The sequence below is a fragment of the Chaetura pelagica genome, unplaced genomic scaffold (genome assembly GCF_000747805.2).
Source record: "Chaetura pelagica isolate M959 unplaced genomic scaffold, ChaPel_1.0 scaffold2, whole genome shotgun sequence".
Classification (NCBI taxonomy): Eukaryota; Metazoa; Chordata; class Aves; order Apodiformes; family Apodidae; genus Chaetura; species Chaetura pelagica.
In genome coordinates this window covers 4,675,211-4,687,818 of record NW_009952796.1, presented here as the reverse complement: position 1 = coordinate 4,687,818, position 12,608 = coordinate 4,675,211, and the positions used below count along the sequence as shown (strand labels likewise).

Here is a 12,608-nt window from a genome sequence, read left to right as displayed (position 1 = left end):
TGACTTCTTCCTTTCAACCAGTTCATGATCCACCTCATTACCTGATCATCAAGAGCACACTTCCTCAGTTTATCTATGAGGATGCTGTGGGAGACAGTGTCAAATGCTTTACTGACATCAAGATAAACCACACCTACTGCCCTACCAACATCTATCCACCTAGTTACTTCCTCAGGCTGCTTTAGAAAAGGTACCACAAAAAGGGAATCAGATGTCAAGTCTGCCTCAGACAGCATGTACATACAACTTCAGCAGCAAGTCAACAAAGAGCACACACTCTTCAACTCCGAATTTATAACCCTACATCTTCTAACTTCACAATGCTGTTAGTAGAGCATAAGCTTTAAACCACCTTTACTTCTACCCAATAGGAAGCCTGCCTCTGTCTGTCACTGCTACTGTTATTATGAATTCAGTTTAAGATTTAAATAACCACCTGCCCAGCCTGTTGTTAAACTCTGAAACTGCTTCTGTGACCAGTGGTTCTACAAATGTCTGCTCCATTTCTTCTGAAGACCGTTAGAAATGCTGAGAAGAATTCCTGGCAAACAGCATTTAACCACCATTAATCTGAAGTCACCATGAAGGAGTGGAAGATGGTCTAAAATACAACTGAACATCCAATTGCTTAAGCACATAAGTAATCCGCCCAGCCACTTAAAATTCAGTAGGTGTCTTTACATTCAACATAGTTTCCTCAGAACTTAGATGCTGCTCTGAAGTGCATGGCTATGGGGATGATACACTACCTCAGCAGCATACAAAAGCTAAGCAAGGTGTACCCGAATTTTGTCTAATTGCTCAGTGAAGCTGCATTTATTAAGCATAATCAAAGGTGAATGCAGGGCAGCAAAACTGATCATAGCACCAGTTTCGTGCCAAAACAGAGCTGAGGAAGATGACAGTAAAAGGATCCCTCCTTGGCATAATAACGAGCCAGCACACTTGCTCCAGACGGAGAAGGCCTCAGCAGAACACTCAAACATTTCTCCTGCTCCACCAGCCAGAAATTACTGAGTTGCCTGCGAGAAGCTACACTCCACTACTTTTCTGGAAAATAATATAGCCCAGAGTCACAGGTTAAAAAGAGTGAGAAGGGAGAGCACATGATTCTATAGCCTAATGGTTAGACTGTCAGAGTCCATGCAAAGTGGAGGAAACTGGAGCTGAAGGCACACTGCCAGTGATTTCTGCCCTCCATCAACTACCATCCTGACACACAGTCCACCAGCCCAAGCACAAAGCTCTAGACACACCACTTACTGGAGAGCTTTTCTTATTTCTATAGAGCAAAAAGGTGGCAAAAAAAAAAAAAAAGCAGCTCTGCTGAGATGAGTGGTAGCCAGATAACACGGCCACTAGAGGGACTGTTACCCACTAGTGTAAGCCATTAGGATTACAGCAACATACAATGAAAACGTTAGTGAAAAGCCTTGGTATTTGCCTAAAAATCAACCAGGCTCCTATAACAGCAGATGAACAAAATTCCAAAAGGTTACCTGCAGTAGTATCTTCCCTGGCACTCTGTCTTGAGTCAACTGAGCCAAAGGAAGTATCTTCCAGCAGTGATCCTCTTTCACTATCATACCCTTCTTCAGCTTCTCTATTATCTGAGAAGTTGGCCTCTTCATGTTCAGGTGGAACATTAACAGCCCTTTCCTCCTCTGCAATGGGCTGTTCTGGCCTCTTATCTTCAAGCTGCTGAAATTCCTGATTGCTTTCATCAATGGCATTTGGGTTTCTGTTGAAAATTCCATCATACTCAGCCTCTTCTGCACCATCTATGGCAGACAGTGAAACATGAATTAAGCACTGAGCTAATGCGTACTTCTTACTTGCAGCTGTCTCCAGTGAAATACTACATTTCCCAAGGCTTCATACTTTTTAAACACTTTAGTGTGTCTGTTGCTTCCAATATATTCTCAATCAACTTTCAGTAACATCTAAGTAAATGTTTATACAGAATTTATGCAAGTTATCAACGACTGACCTTGCAATGAAATCTCACAAGGTGAAATACTTTCATAATTCATGACATCCTTAACATGTACTACTGGTAAAAGGAGGCTTGCTAAGAGCCTATCTTAACATATTGCACATTAATTAGAAAAAACAGCAAGCTTACAGCAGAGTCTACTGCTCGTTCTTCCTTCATCAAGAGATCCGTTTGTTCAGCATTTCTACTAAACCACTCATTTATAAATGCAGGCAAAAATAAGACGATAGGGACAGCAGAGATTTTAAGTACATAGATTTGGTGCCAGAACTTTGCATTAATCACCAGGTCTCTCATAGTTAGGTGCTAGCTAGTTCAGAAAAAAAGACTGCCCTAAACCCTCTAGAAAATTCAGTACATTAGTATTTGTGAATCCCTATTTCTTGAGAGGGGAAGGTATAGACATGACCTCCACTTTCTTGGGCAGAACCTGGCCCATAAGAACAATCTGAGCTCAACATTTACTCTCAGGATTTGTGCCTGGGACACCCATCAAAATGCCAAAAAAAAATGCATTAAAAATAAGTAAAATCCCAGCAGATTCTACAGGGTCCTTCTCAATTCTGCTCCCTCACCCTCTTCTTAAAGCTTCTCTAGGTTACATAGTGTTGTTTGGGATAGGGTTTTATTTCTGTTTCATTTATTTCTTAAATGGTTTAACATCCTACCTTGAACATGCAGCTCATCATCTTCCTGTTCTGGAATAGATGCAAGCGGAACACTCTCACTAGCAGATGAATATTGACTTCTTAAAGAATATATTAATTCTTGAATATCATCCATCAGTGCGCTCTCCTCATCATACAAATCCATCTCTTTCACCACCTCCTCTTTATTTTCTGCCACTCTGGAATCCAGGACTTTTCCCACAACATCCATAATGCTTGATTCTGAAAACTCAAGTATCCGGTCCAAGGCTTTTTCTGTATCTTCATTATTATGGCTCGCCTTCTGAGCCAGCTCCATCTCTACCTTCATGTCATGGAACATGGCCTCTATCCTAACCACATGTTGAAACCCGAGGTACTTTTGTAGCCGTATTACACGCTTTTCATCAAGAAAATGTCTCATTATTGTGAGCTGCTTCACAGACTCACCGAAGTCTGTGACAGTGTCATTTGTGGCTGTGGAGCTGTCAACAGGGCTGGGGAAATTTGCAGACTGCTGGTGGTCATTTCTTGTATGCTCTAAATTTTGCATGTCTTTTGAGTCTTTCTGTGAAATGCTCTCCGGGAGATGATCTTTCCTTTGGTTAAAGTCATTGCTGTCTTCCATGTTAGGAGATTGGAAATTATGTTCTTCCACAGCTGATGGCTCCTCAGCTTCAGAAGACTCATCATCATCTTCCATGACATGTTCCATCTCATGCAAGTTAGCATCTTCACTCACTTGTGCATCAACCTCTTTGTTTCCTGTCTTGCTTACATCTTGCATGCTAATGGCTTTTTTAGCCTCCTTAAAAAATGAGTTTGTATCCTCTTCTGTTTCGTAAGTAGGATTTGCAGTTACTGAAACAGCTTCACTTGGTACATCTAATTCAGTGTTTGTCCTTTTAACATTTAGCATATTGCCCTGTACATTTGTAGCCTTTGCTTGTGAAAGCTTTGCACTTGCAGCATTCTCATCTTCTAGGAGCTCTTCCTCTGTTTGTTTCAGGTCAGGGATGTCTTCAGCATCAAGCTCTTCAGATTGCAATTCTGGTCTCTGTATTTTTTCTTTAGATACATTTGTGCCAAGATTTCTGTCAGAATCTGCATCCTCAGTATGAGCAGTTCTTTGCTGAGTAAGATTCTCTGTATTAGTATTCTGTGTAATGCTTTTTGACTTTTCTTCAGGGGAACTTTTCTCAATGCTTTCTTCAAGTATTGTCATCTTGCCAAGATTTCTTGAAAGGTCTTCTTTCACATCTGCCTCTGAATACTTAGTCTCATTTTCCCATGGCCTAGGTTGCATCATAGCTCCACTATGGCTTGGGTCTCCCTCCCTTGTAGGAGTTTCTTTCCTGTTTCCCCTTTTAATGTCAGGTTCTTGGTTAAGAGAGGTGGTTTTTTGATTTTCATGATTGGTCTCCCCAGTTTGTTTAAAATCATCTTCATGTCTTAGAATTTCTCTCTCCACAGCGGGTATTCCATGCTTCAGTTTCTCTTTCAAGAGGTCAGTATCTCCTAAGTCACTCTGAAATGCATTTTTTATCTCTTCCACTGGTTTGGCTGGAACATCAACAGAAGGCTTGTTCTCAGCTCTTCCTTCCTTATTTGTTTTCTCCCATAACTTTTTATGCTTTACATCAGTTTCCAAGATGTCATCCTCAAATTTATTCTCACTTTTCTCATTTTGAGAAAGTGGCACTCCTTCTGGAATTCTGTTGATATCACCAACAGGTGGTTTTAAAGCATCTTGCTTGCTTTTAAATAATGATTTTGACTGCAGATGATCTCCTGGACTAGGCAAAACATGAGGATCAGACACAGCTGTACTCTTCTGCTCTTCAGTATGTGACTCAGTTCCATCAGCTGTGAGCTGCTCTTTTAAGTGTTCAGATTTGTTTGTTTTTAATTTTGAACCTAGATCACCTGTACCTTCAGGCTGCTTCCTAAGGAGTTCTTCAGAGAGTTCCTCAAGTTGAGTTGTTGCCGGTGCTTCTCTTTTACTAATTAGCATCACCTCATCCTGTTTCTCTTCTGTTGGTTTAGGTTCAGACCTACCCACACTGTCACCTGACTTCTTGCTGTTACTGAAGGCACCCTTAAGAATTAATGCATCTGGATCAGTTTCTTCCTCATCATCTCTTTGGTTATTTAGCTCTGTAGCACCCTGTGCATCTTCATCAGGTTCATGATTTTGTGGCTCAATATTATAGTTTTCATCATTTTCTAAATCCACCGGGGATGTAATTTTTTCCTGTGCTGTAAAAGACAGCAAAGGGATTTCTTCAGACTGATCCACAGAATCTGGCTCCTCCTCTGCATCATAAGCATTCATGCTCAAATCTTCATTAAAATCGTCTTCCAGTGATGTAACAAGGCGAGTCACTTCATCATCTGATACAACAGCATCAGCAGTTGAGCCAAATTTTGTTTTCAAGTTCACAGAAAGCTCTCTGTTTAAAAGTGTATAGGCATTGACTTCTTCATTCTCTTTGACAAGTTCACTGGTTTCACCCTGAGGAATACTAGTGTTTTTGGTATTTTCACTTTCTAGCCCTTTTAGTTTCCCATGTAGCATTCCTTTCAAGTGCTCATGTGCAATTTGATCTCCCTGAGATTTCTCTTTATGACTATTGACACTGGAGTCCCCCCCAGTATTTGCAGTTCCTCCTGTAAGAGAACTGTCTGCTTCCTCTGGCATGGTAAGGGCTTCCTTGTCTTCCCCTGTACTTAATTTAAGATTGTCTGTCTTCAAAGTATCAAGGGACTTTACTGTATCAACCTGTTCAGTCTCCTCATCCCATTTAATTCCTTTTGCTGTTTTTGCCCTTGGATCACTTGATTCAGTTGCCTCTTCATTTGATATTGTCTCTTGCAATGACTTCAAAAGTTCATCCACATTGTAATTATCAAAATCATCTCTTCCGCCATCAAAGCAAACAAAGTCTGTTTCCTGAAATGAAATACAGTAGGTAGTCAAATATTTTCTTTACCACAGTGATGAGACCAAATCCATTTGGTTGGTTAGAGAAAGATGCAGCAGCAAAATAAATTATATTAATCATGCAGAATTAATCCCTTGAGTCCTTAACCGAAACTGTCTTTGAAATCAGTGGAAGTTTTGCCCAAGGACTCTTAAAAGCCTAAATGAAAAGCTCATGGGTTAGCCTTGTCAAAGACCTCCTAGTGAGGTACAAACTGGAAGTCAGCAACGGAGTTGAGAGCATTATACTTTACTCATCACATACATCCTGAATCAAGAACAAGCATATTGCTGAGTGCCAGTGAGAAGAAAACAAGTGTCACTAAGCTTGTTTTTCCCACTCTCTTTCAGCTGGTCTCTCCTCAAATGATCAAGTCCATCAAGCAGGAGCTGCCTGTCACACAATCCCTGAAAAATAAATTAAAGCAGCTGTGCCAGCCACTCAATACCATTTCATAAGGGTCTCAAGCTGTATCCACAAACAGGCCTTATTCACATAACTCTGGAGTTACTAGTTATTACTGCATGAAAGCCATTTACGTGTTTAGGGGCTGAAAGACCAATTCTAGAATCAAAGGGCTACAGGTATTTCAGGGTTTGTTTTTTTTCTGATAATACTTTACATTTCAAAAGCTATGGAAAAGAAAGAATGCTAAACACATACCAAAGAGCCCATGTGCCAGCCAGTAAGCAGCATTTCTAAGGCTCAATTCACACAGATTTTTTTAGAAGAAAACCAGAATATTCAGGGGAAAAAAAAGCAACGCCCCACTTTTGGGCTGCTGCTTGCATACCCACCCACATACATATCTGCACAAACGTTCCACCTCCTGATACATACTTGCATCTCTGCAGATATGTAGCTGCTTACTAACAAAGGTAACTACAGGTGTCTGATATTCCCATTCTCCTCCTCAGGAATTTTTTTGAATGGTAAGAAACAGTAAGCAGCCCAATTAAAAAAAAAATAAATAACAAGACTTACATCTGTTGGTAACTCTAGCTCCTCATTGGAATAATTATGATTTATTTCAAGTAAATCCTTTGGAAAATATCCAAAATCACTTCCAACCTGCCAAAAAAACAAAAGTGAACAAAAAGAAGCTTTTGAAATCACGTGACTATGTTAAAATCCTAATTACAGACACTAGTAACAAATACCAAACTCAAGCATTTCTAAAGTTTAACACAGGGAATAAAAGAAAAAGATTAACAACACCTTGTGTATGGAAGAGTTTTCATTGAAGTTTTATACTTACATTTTACAATACCTTTGTGCAGTTGCTAAGTTTTATTGTTCGTGTTTTAAAGCCTGACTTACAACAAAGTATTAGGAGAGCTGAGGGTGAATCCCAAGCACTCTGGCTCAGCTGCTGTAACTGCTATAAAGAGCTCTCACTGGCTCAGGTGTTTTCTCAAGTAGTAAGCAGAAGAGGATCTTTGACTAATAATTTACATCCATGCACAATATTATAGCCTGAAACATGCTCACTTTGTGGGTTCAGGGGAAAAAAAAAAGCAGCAGATTTTAGGAAAATGCAAAATTGTACCTGGGATAATGATCTAATTTAAAACCTGTGTGGAAAATACACCTCCCTCTGCAAACGTATTTTTGTTCTTCAGTGACTAATAAAAACAAAAATTAGTTGCAGATGGCTATTTTCAAGCAAGCCAACGTGCCAATCCAAGGCAAACAGTGGAAGACAAGAATCTGTTGTATCATTCACCAGATAAGATCTAACAGAGCAATGCTCTCACTTGAGAGTTCTGACAACAACTGTCAAGAAGCCAATATTAATAGCATGCTATCACTACACAGATTAGATACTCCAAGCAATTAAGAGCCTGGTGAACACACCTGGAAAGGTACAGAGTTCCTAGACAACCAAATTATCCAGGGAAAAAAAACAGCATACAAACCACAAAACCAAATGTTGGTAATTTCTTCAATGCTTGTTACAGGAGGAATATGGCAATTGCCAACTTTTTTTGGAGAGTTTGTTTGGAAAGAGTACTCAGTTAAAGATCAAACTGAAAAGGAAACCAGTGTTGTGTAAAGCATATGTAGGGATATGTATTGTAACACTGATATCACCAAAATAGGTTTCACTTGGGCTGAAGTTTTCTGGATTTGAAATAGCATAGAAAAAAAAAAAAAATTTCTACCCAGTAACTTATATGTATTAATACCTTTTTTTGTTTTGGTTTGGTTTTTTTTTTTGTTATGCAAGCAAAGTAAGCACTAACTCATTATAGAGCACCCTTTATTAACTTTCTCATTCAAATCTTACCTTCCATAGTTGACATCTCTGAAACTAGTTACACATATATTCTGTTGCCTATTGCCTCCCCACCTTTTGTAAACATGTAGAGATACTTTCTTATGGAAAAGAGATGATTTATGCAGGTTTATTATTGTGCATTACTGGGAATGAGAAACTAAACAAGTCAAATCAAAAGCTTGTTCTTGTGCAGTATACTACAGTTTTATTCTAAATTGGCTTGTTTCTCTCCACAAACCTATATTCCAGTTTTAAATTATCTTCCTGAAAACAAAAGCCAAAGCTTCAAAGTCGTCTCCCTACAGACTAATCTCTGTGACTACCATTATAATTAGGCATCTCATTTCGAAGCTCATTTAGTATAATCCCAGCTACTGGCCATACAAGTCCTCTGCAGTGAACCAGTTTGCCACTTATGTGGTTTATGAGCCATATGGAATCTGCATGCCCAAAATTTCATCTGCTGCTCTCCCTACAAGTCCCCTCTTGTACAGGGAAAATAATGCCCCATTGTCCAAAATGAAGAAACATTCTTCATTCTCTACAGACACGATAGAGGGCAGGCATTTTGAATACCAAGTGAAGGGAGAAAAAATGTGCATCCTTCATTTCCACTCCCTTCCCAGCCAAAATGCTGTGGGTGGGCAAAACATGCAGCTGTGTGTACAGCATCTGTCCCCAGCAGTGCCCACCTGTGGCAGCCAGCTGTAGCAGATTCACCAACCACAGAACCGTATTTCACACCACCTACCTCTCAGTAAGAGAAAACAGACCACTGGGAAACAAGACATTCACATGTTTTTAATCTTAAAGCCCACATTCCTAAAGCACAGGCATCACAGGTACTTAAAACTGAAGAAAACTGGTTAAAGAAGAGTTGTTTTGGTCTGCCCTTTCTGAACCATGGCATCATTAAGAGAACAGAAACAGGAAAAAGTTCACTGATCTTCTGGATCCTCCAGACACACTCTATCTTACCTTAAACCTACCCCTCCTGTCTTCCTTTATATTACCCTATGTAAAGATTTTAAAACAACAACAAAACCTGATGACCCAAAAAACTGAAAATCTGCATCCAAGTCAATTTCTTGCACTGTGAGGTCAGAAATAAGTTCCCTCAACCTTGAACCAAGAAAAAAGTTCAGCCTTTTGCCATAAAATAAAATAGCAATCATCTGCAGCAAGAATTTAAAGGGTCATTGCTGAATTGTTTTGTTAAAGAGCAGCAGCCTTGACTTGAATTATTTTAAGTAGTTTTGGAATTCTGGACCCTGCTAAAGATGACAGCAGAGTGGAGGAGAAATGCATAGAAGGAAAGTCTACATCACACCACTTGATAGTGTAAACAGCATGAGATAGATGCTAAAGAGACTAGTTTAGAGCAGAACAGAGTGCACCGGACAATGAGAGTATCTGATATGCCCCACCTTTTGGCTTTGGGAAAAAGAGTCAAGTATTTTCCTGGAACTGACATATTAGTGAAATTCATAAAATAAAAACCCCTAGTAAATAATGATCATAGAATATTTGTCCAAGCATTTGGCTTTATTTAATTTATGAGATTTAGACAGGTCTGCTAAAAAATGCATCCCATATAACGTACAGCAGCTGGGTAGCTGGGTTCCAGAATTTTTTCACATGCAAAATACTCGCTGAGCCCAATGGGAATTCTGCAAGCCATAAAGTACACAAGACTGGGATAATAAAATACAGGAGATATTTCATTAAAATACAGCATGTTTGCTGGCATAGACCAAAGGGGGGAAAAAAACACAAACAAACAATAAAAACACAACAAAAATCAAAAGAGTGCTTGAAAAGGGCAGAGTGAATTAAAAAAGCAAAGGCAAATAAAGCCCAGACCCAACTGCTGCAAATTTTTCAGCCTTGGCAAAAGGCTCCTTTCTGATCAGATCATTTCCCTTCAGGTCAGAAACACTTCATTCACAACTTGTTTGAAAGAAGTCCCGGGCTGCGGTAGTTGAAGCCCCTCATATACGCATTCCCCTCTCCTCTTCCCTCATCTGAAGAGCACAATGCCAGTTATCCCCTGATTTCATAGTTTATATTATGCCCTGGTAAATACTTTCACCCAAAACTTTGGGAATGGAAGAAGACAGTAGGGCAGATGCATGAGATCAAGTGACACGGAAGAACACGCGTTAAGTCACACAGAGATCCCAAAACGGCTGCAGCAGAAGGTAACATGCCTTCCACTGGCATCTGTTTGATCCCCGACCTTGCTAGGTAGTCTGTTTTTACTTAGCAAGCCACAGCCTCCCCCTAGCTCCAAGCCTGCACTCAGCAGGCACGGCTGGTCTGCATAAATCAAGCTGCCCAGTGAAACCTGGCATGGGAGAGGGGCCACAGCGCTATCTGCGAGTCAGGGTCAGACGTGACAGTGCCCTGCTCAACACACACGGGTAAGCACTTTGATCCCACTGCAGGCTGTTGCAGCGTTAAGATCAATGCAGAAGCAGTCGACCAAACTGGGAGGGAAAAAAACCAAACAAATATTATAGCCACCAACTGAAAGAAATGAGTCAGTCATCACTGCCCTAAAAGGAACATAGAAATTAGTGTAACGCACTTAAAAACTGACAACAAAAAGGAGCTTCGCAATTCTTTTAACCTGCCAACTTCAGATTTTACTTGTTAAACTCAAAGCAAACATCCTTTTAACTTGGAGAAACACCTAACTGTTGCATGATTACTGAATAGTTAAAGTGAATATTAACTCAGCAATTACCTTAATCCTGCTGTCTGATCCTGTAGCCTGTGTTACGCCTTGTTAGAAGATGCAAAATTGGCTGCATGCTGCTACTTTGTGTCTCAAGAACTGGCAGTCCTGGAAACCTCTATGGCTAATTAACCAGATTATTTATGGTACAGTACATGTCAGAAGGGAATTACCAGCATGATACAATTATAAACTCTTATTTAACCACGTGCTGCAACTTTCTGCTCTCTTCTGTATTACTTTAATTGGATTCGGCTCCTGCTGAGAGCCTGGGCAGTCCACACCCAGCCTGAACAGGTTAGAGAAAGTGATACACCCTGCTTTTCACTAAACCACTAGTCCCAAAACTGACACCCAGTTGCAGTTTCAGGCAGCCCAAACCACTGTCACAGGCAACTGTGACTACACAGCAATTCCTTACAGAAGACCAGCACAAGAAAGGAGGATGCAGTAAATTATTCGGGCACAAAAAGGTATGTAGTGGAAACATGGGGAACAGGGCAACAGGAACAAGGTCTAAGCAACCTCCAAGCTGCCAGCATTTTCAAGGCAAGTCCACAAAATTGCTCTTCCTCCAGGCTATCTTGGTTCTGCGTTCAGACGGGCAAATGTGATTATCATAAAAGCTGGGAAAAGTTTCCTATGAAATAACTGCAAACACAGGGACCCTCCTTTCTCATTAACCCTCTCCTGATTGGCCAAAGAAGACAATGACCCAGACAAGGCCATTACTCTGCAAACTGCTGCAATGTGTTACTAAAGCTGAAGGACAGACCTTTTAAAAATCAATTTTACCTTAATTACTTTTTAGCTTTACTACTTTTTTTTCCCCATCCAACCCTGCATGCTGCCTAGATAAAAAGGAGAGGACAGCAGCTGAATATCAGGAAGAAAAACGTGATTAAAACAGGTACATGGAACAACCGTTAGCAGGATTACAGAGAAAGCAGGATGAGGGCACATCAGGGGTAAACCATAAGCCCAGGCTTAAGCCTCCTTGCACGGGGACGGAGGCTCAGCTTCCAGGCAGGCTCAAGGGCCATCACTTACAGTTTTTAGTACATTGTACATTTAGTACATTTAGCATTGCCCATTTCTCACGGCACTTAATGCTTTAGGTTTGCTCAAACCACATCCCACTGCACACCGGTCTCGAGACAAAATGGCATCATTATGCTATTTAGCTATGTTCAAAACCCTAAGCATTGTCCTACAAGGCAACAGGAAGAACAAACAAATAAATTACCAACAGAAAGCACCAAAAGGAGCAAGTAGAACAAATGCATTACAGTACTTACGCTTCCAGCCCAGAGCTCGACTGTTTGTCCTGTTAGCTTGTAATACACATACACTGCTTCTCCCTTCTTAAAATTTACAAAGCGACAGTCTGGGCCTTTAAAATCCTGTGTCGCCTTCCCTCGGCACATTAACACTGTCCGGGTAAAACAGAAAAAGCAGAGTATTACTTCAAAAATAAAAAAGAAACAAAAGGAATCCTTGCTAAGGGGCGGAAAACAAGATCTCCCCTTCGTGCACCCGTCCCCTGTTTTCCAGATCAGGTCAGCAGGTAAGGACTGCACGGAACGTATAAACCGAAACATCACTTTATTTAAAATAAACAAAACAAAACAAAACAAACCAAACCAGCTCATTGATCAAGACAAGCGCTTGACAACATACTTGAAAATTACATTTCAGAGGTGAAGCTGATTATGCGTATTCAATTAGACGCCGAAAGATGAGATATGTGCCCTCGTGTACCAGCCCTGACATTACTCAGCGCATTAACCCCCCACACCCCCCCCCCCCCAGAGAGCGCGCTGCTTACGGGAAGGGCTTTTTTCAGGGAAAAAACCAAATAAATAGATAAATAAATAAAAAGAAGGAGCAGCGATCGGAAAACTTGCTGGAAAAGCAGAGGAACGCCGCGCGCCGGCGCCGCGTTGCCACTTTCCTCCCC

The 12,608-nt window shown here is 40.6% G+C and overlaps 1 protein-coding gene across 1 annotated transcript in view; it reads right to left on the bottom strand.

The window, feature by feature from the left end:
* The window catches only part of MIA3 (melanoma inhibitory activity family, member 3), a 34,004-nt gene that overhangs the window by 16,582 nt on the left and 4,814 nt on the right, over positions 1-12,608 (bottom strand). Inside the window, exons 4-7 of the mRNA XM_009994808.1 lie at positions 11,947-12,080; positions 6,612-6,698; positions 2,665-5,596; positions 1,500-1,781 (exon numbers count right to left, since the gene is read on the bottom strand). Of these exons, the coding sequence (XP_009993110.1) occupies positions 1,500-1,781; positions 2,665-5,596; positions 6,612-6,698; positions 11,947-12,080 (3,435 nt within the window). The remainder of the gene's footprint in view (positions 1-1,499; positions 1,782-2,664; positions 5,597-6,611; positions 6,699-11,946; positions 12,081-12,608) is intronic.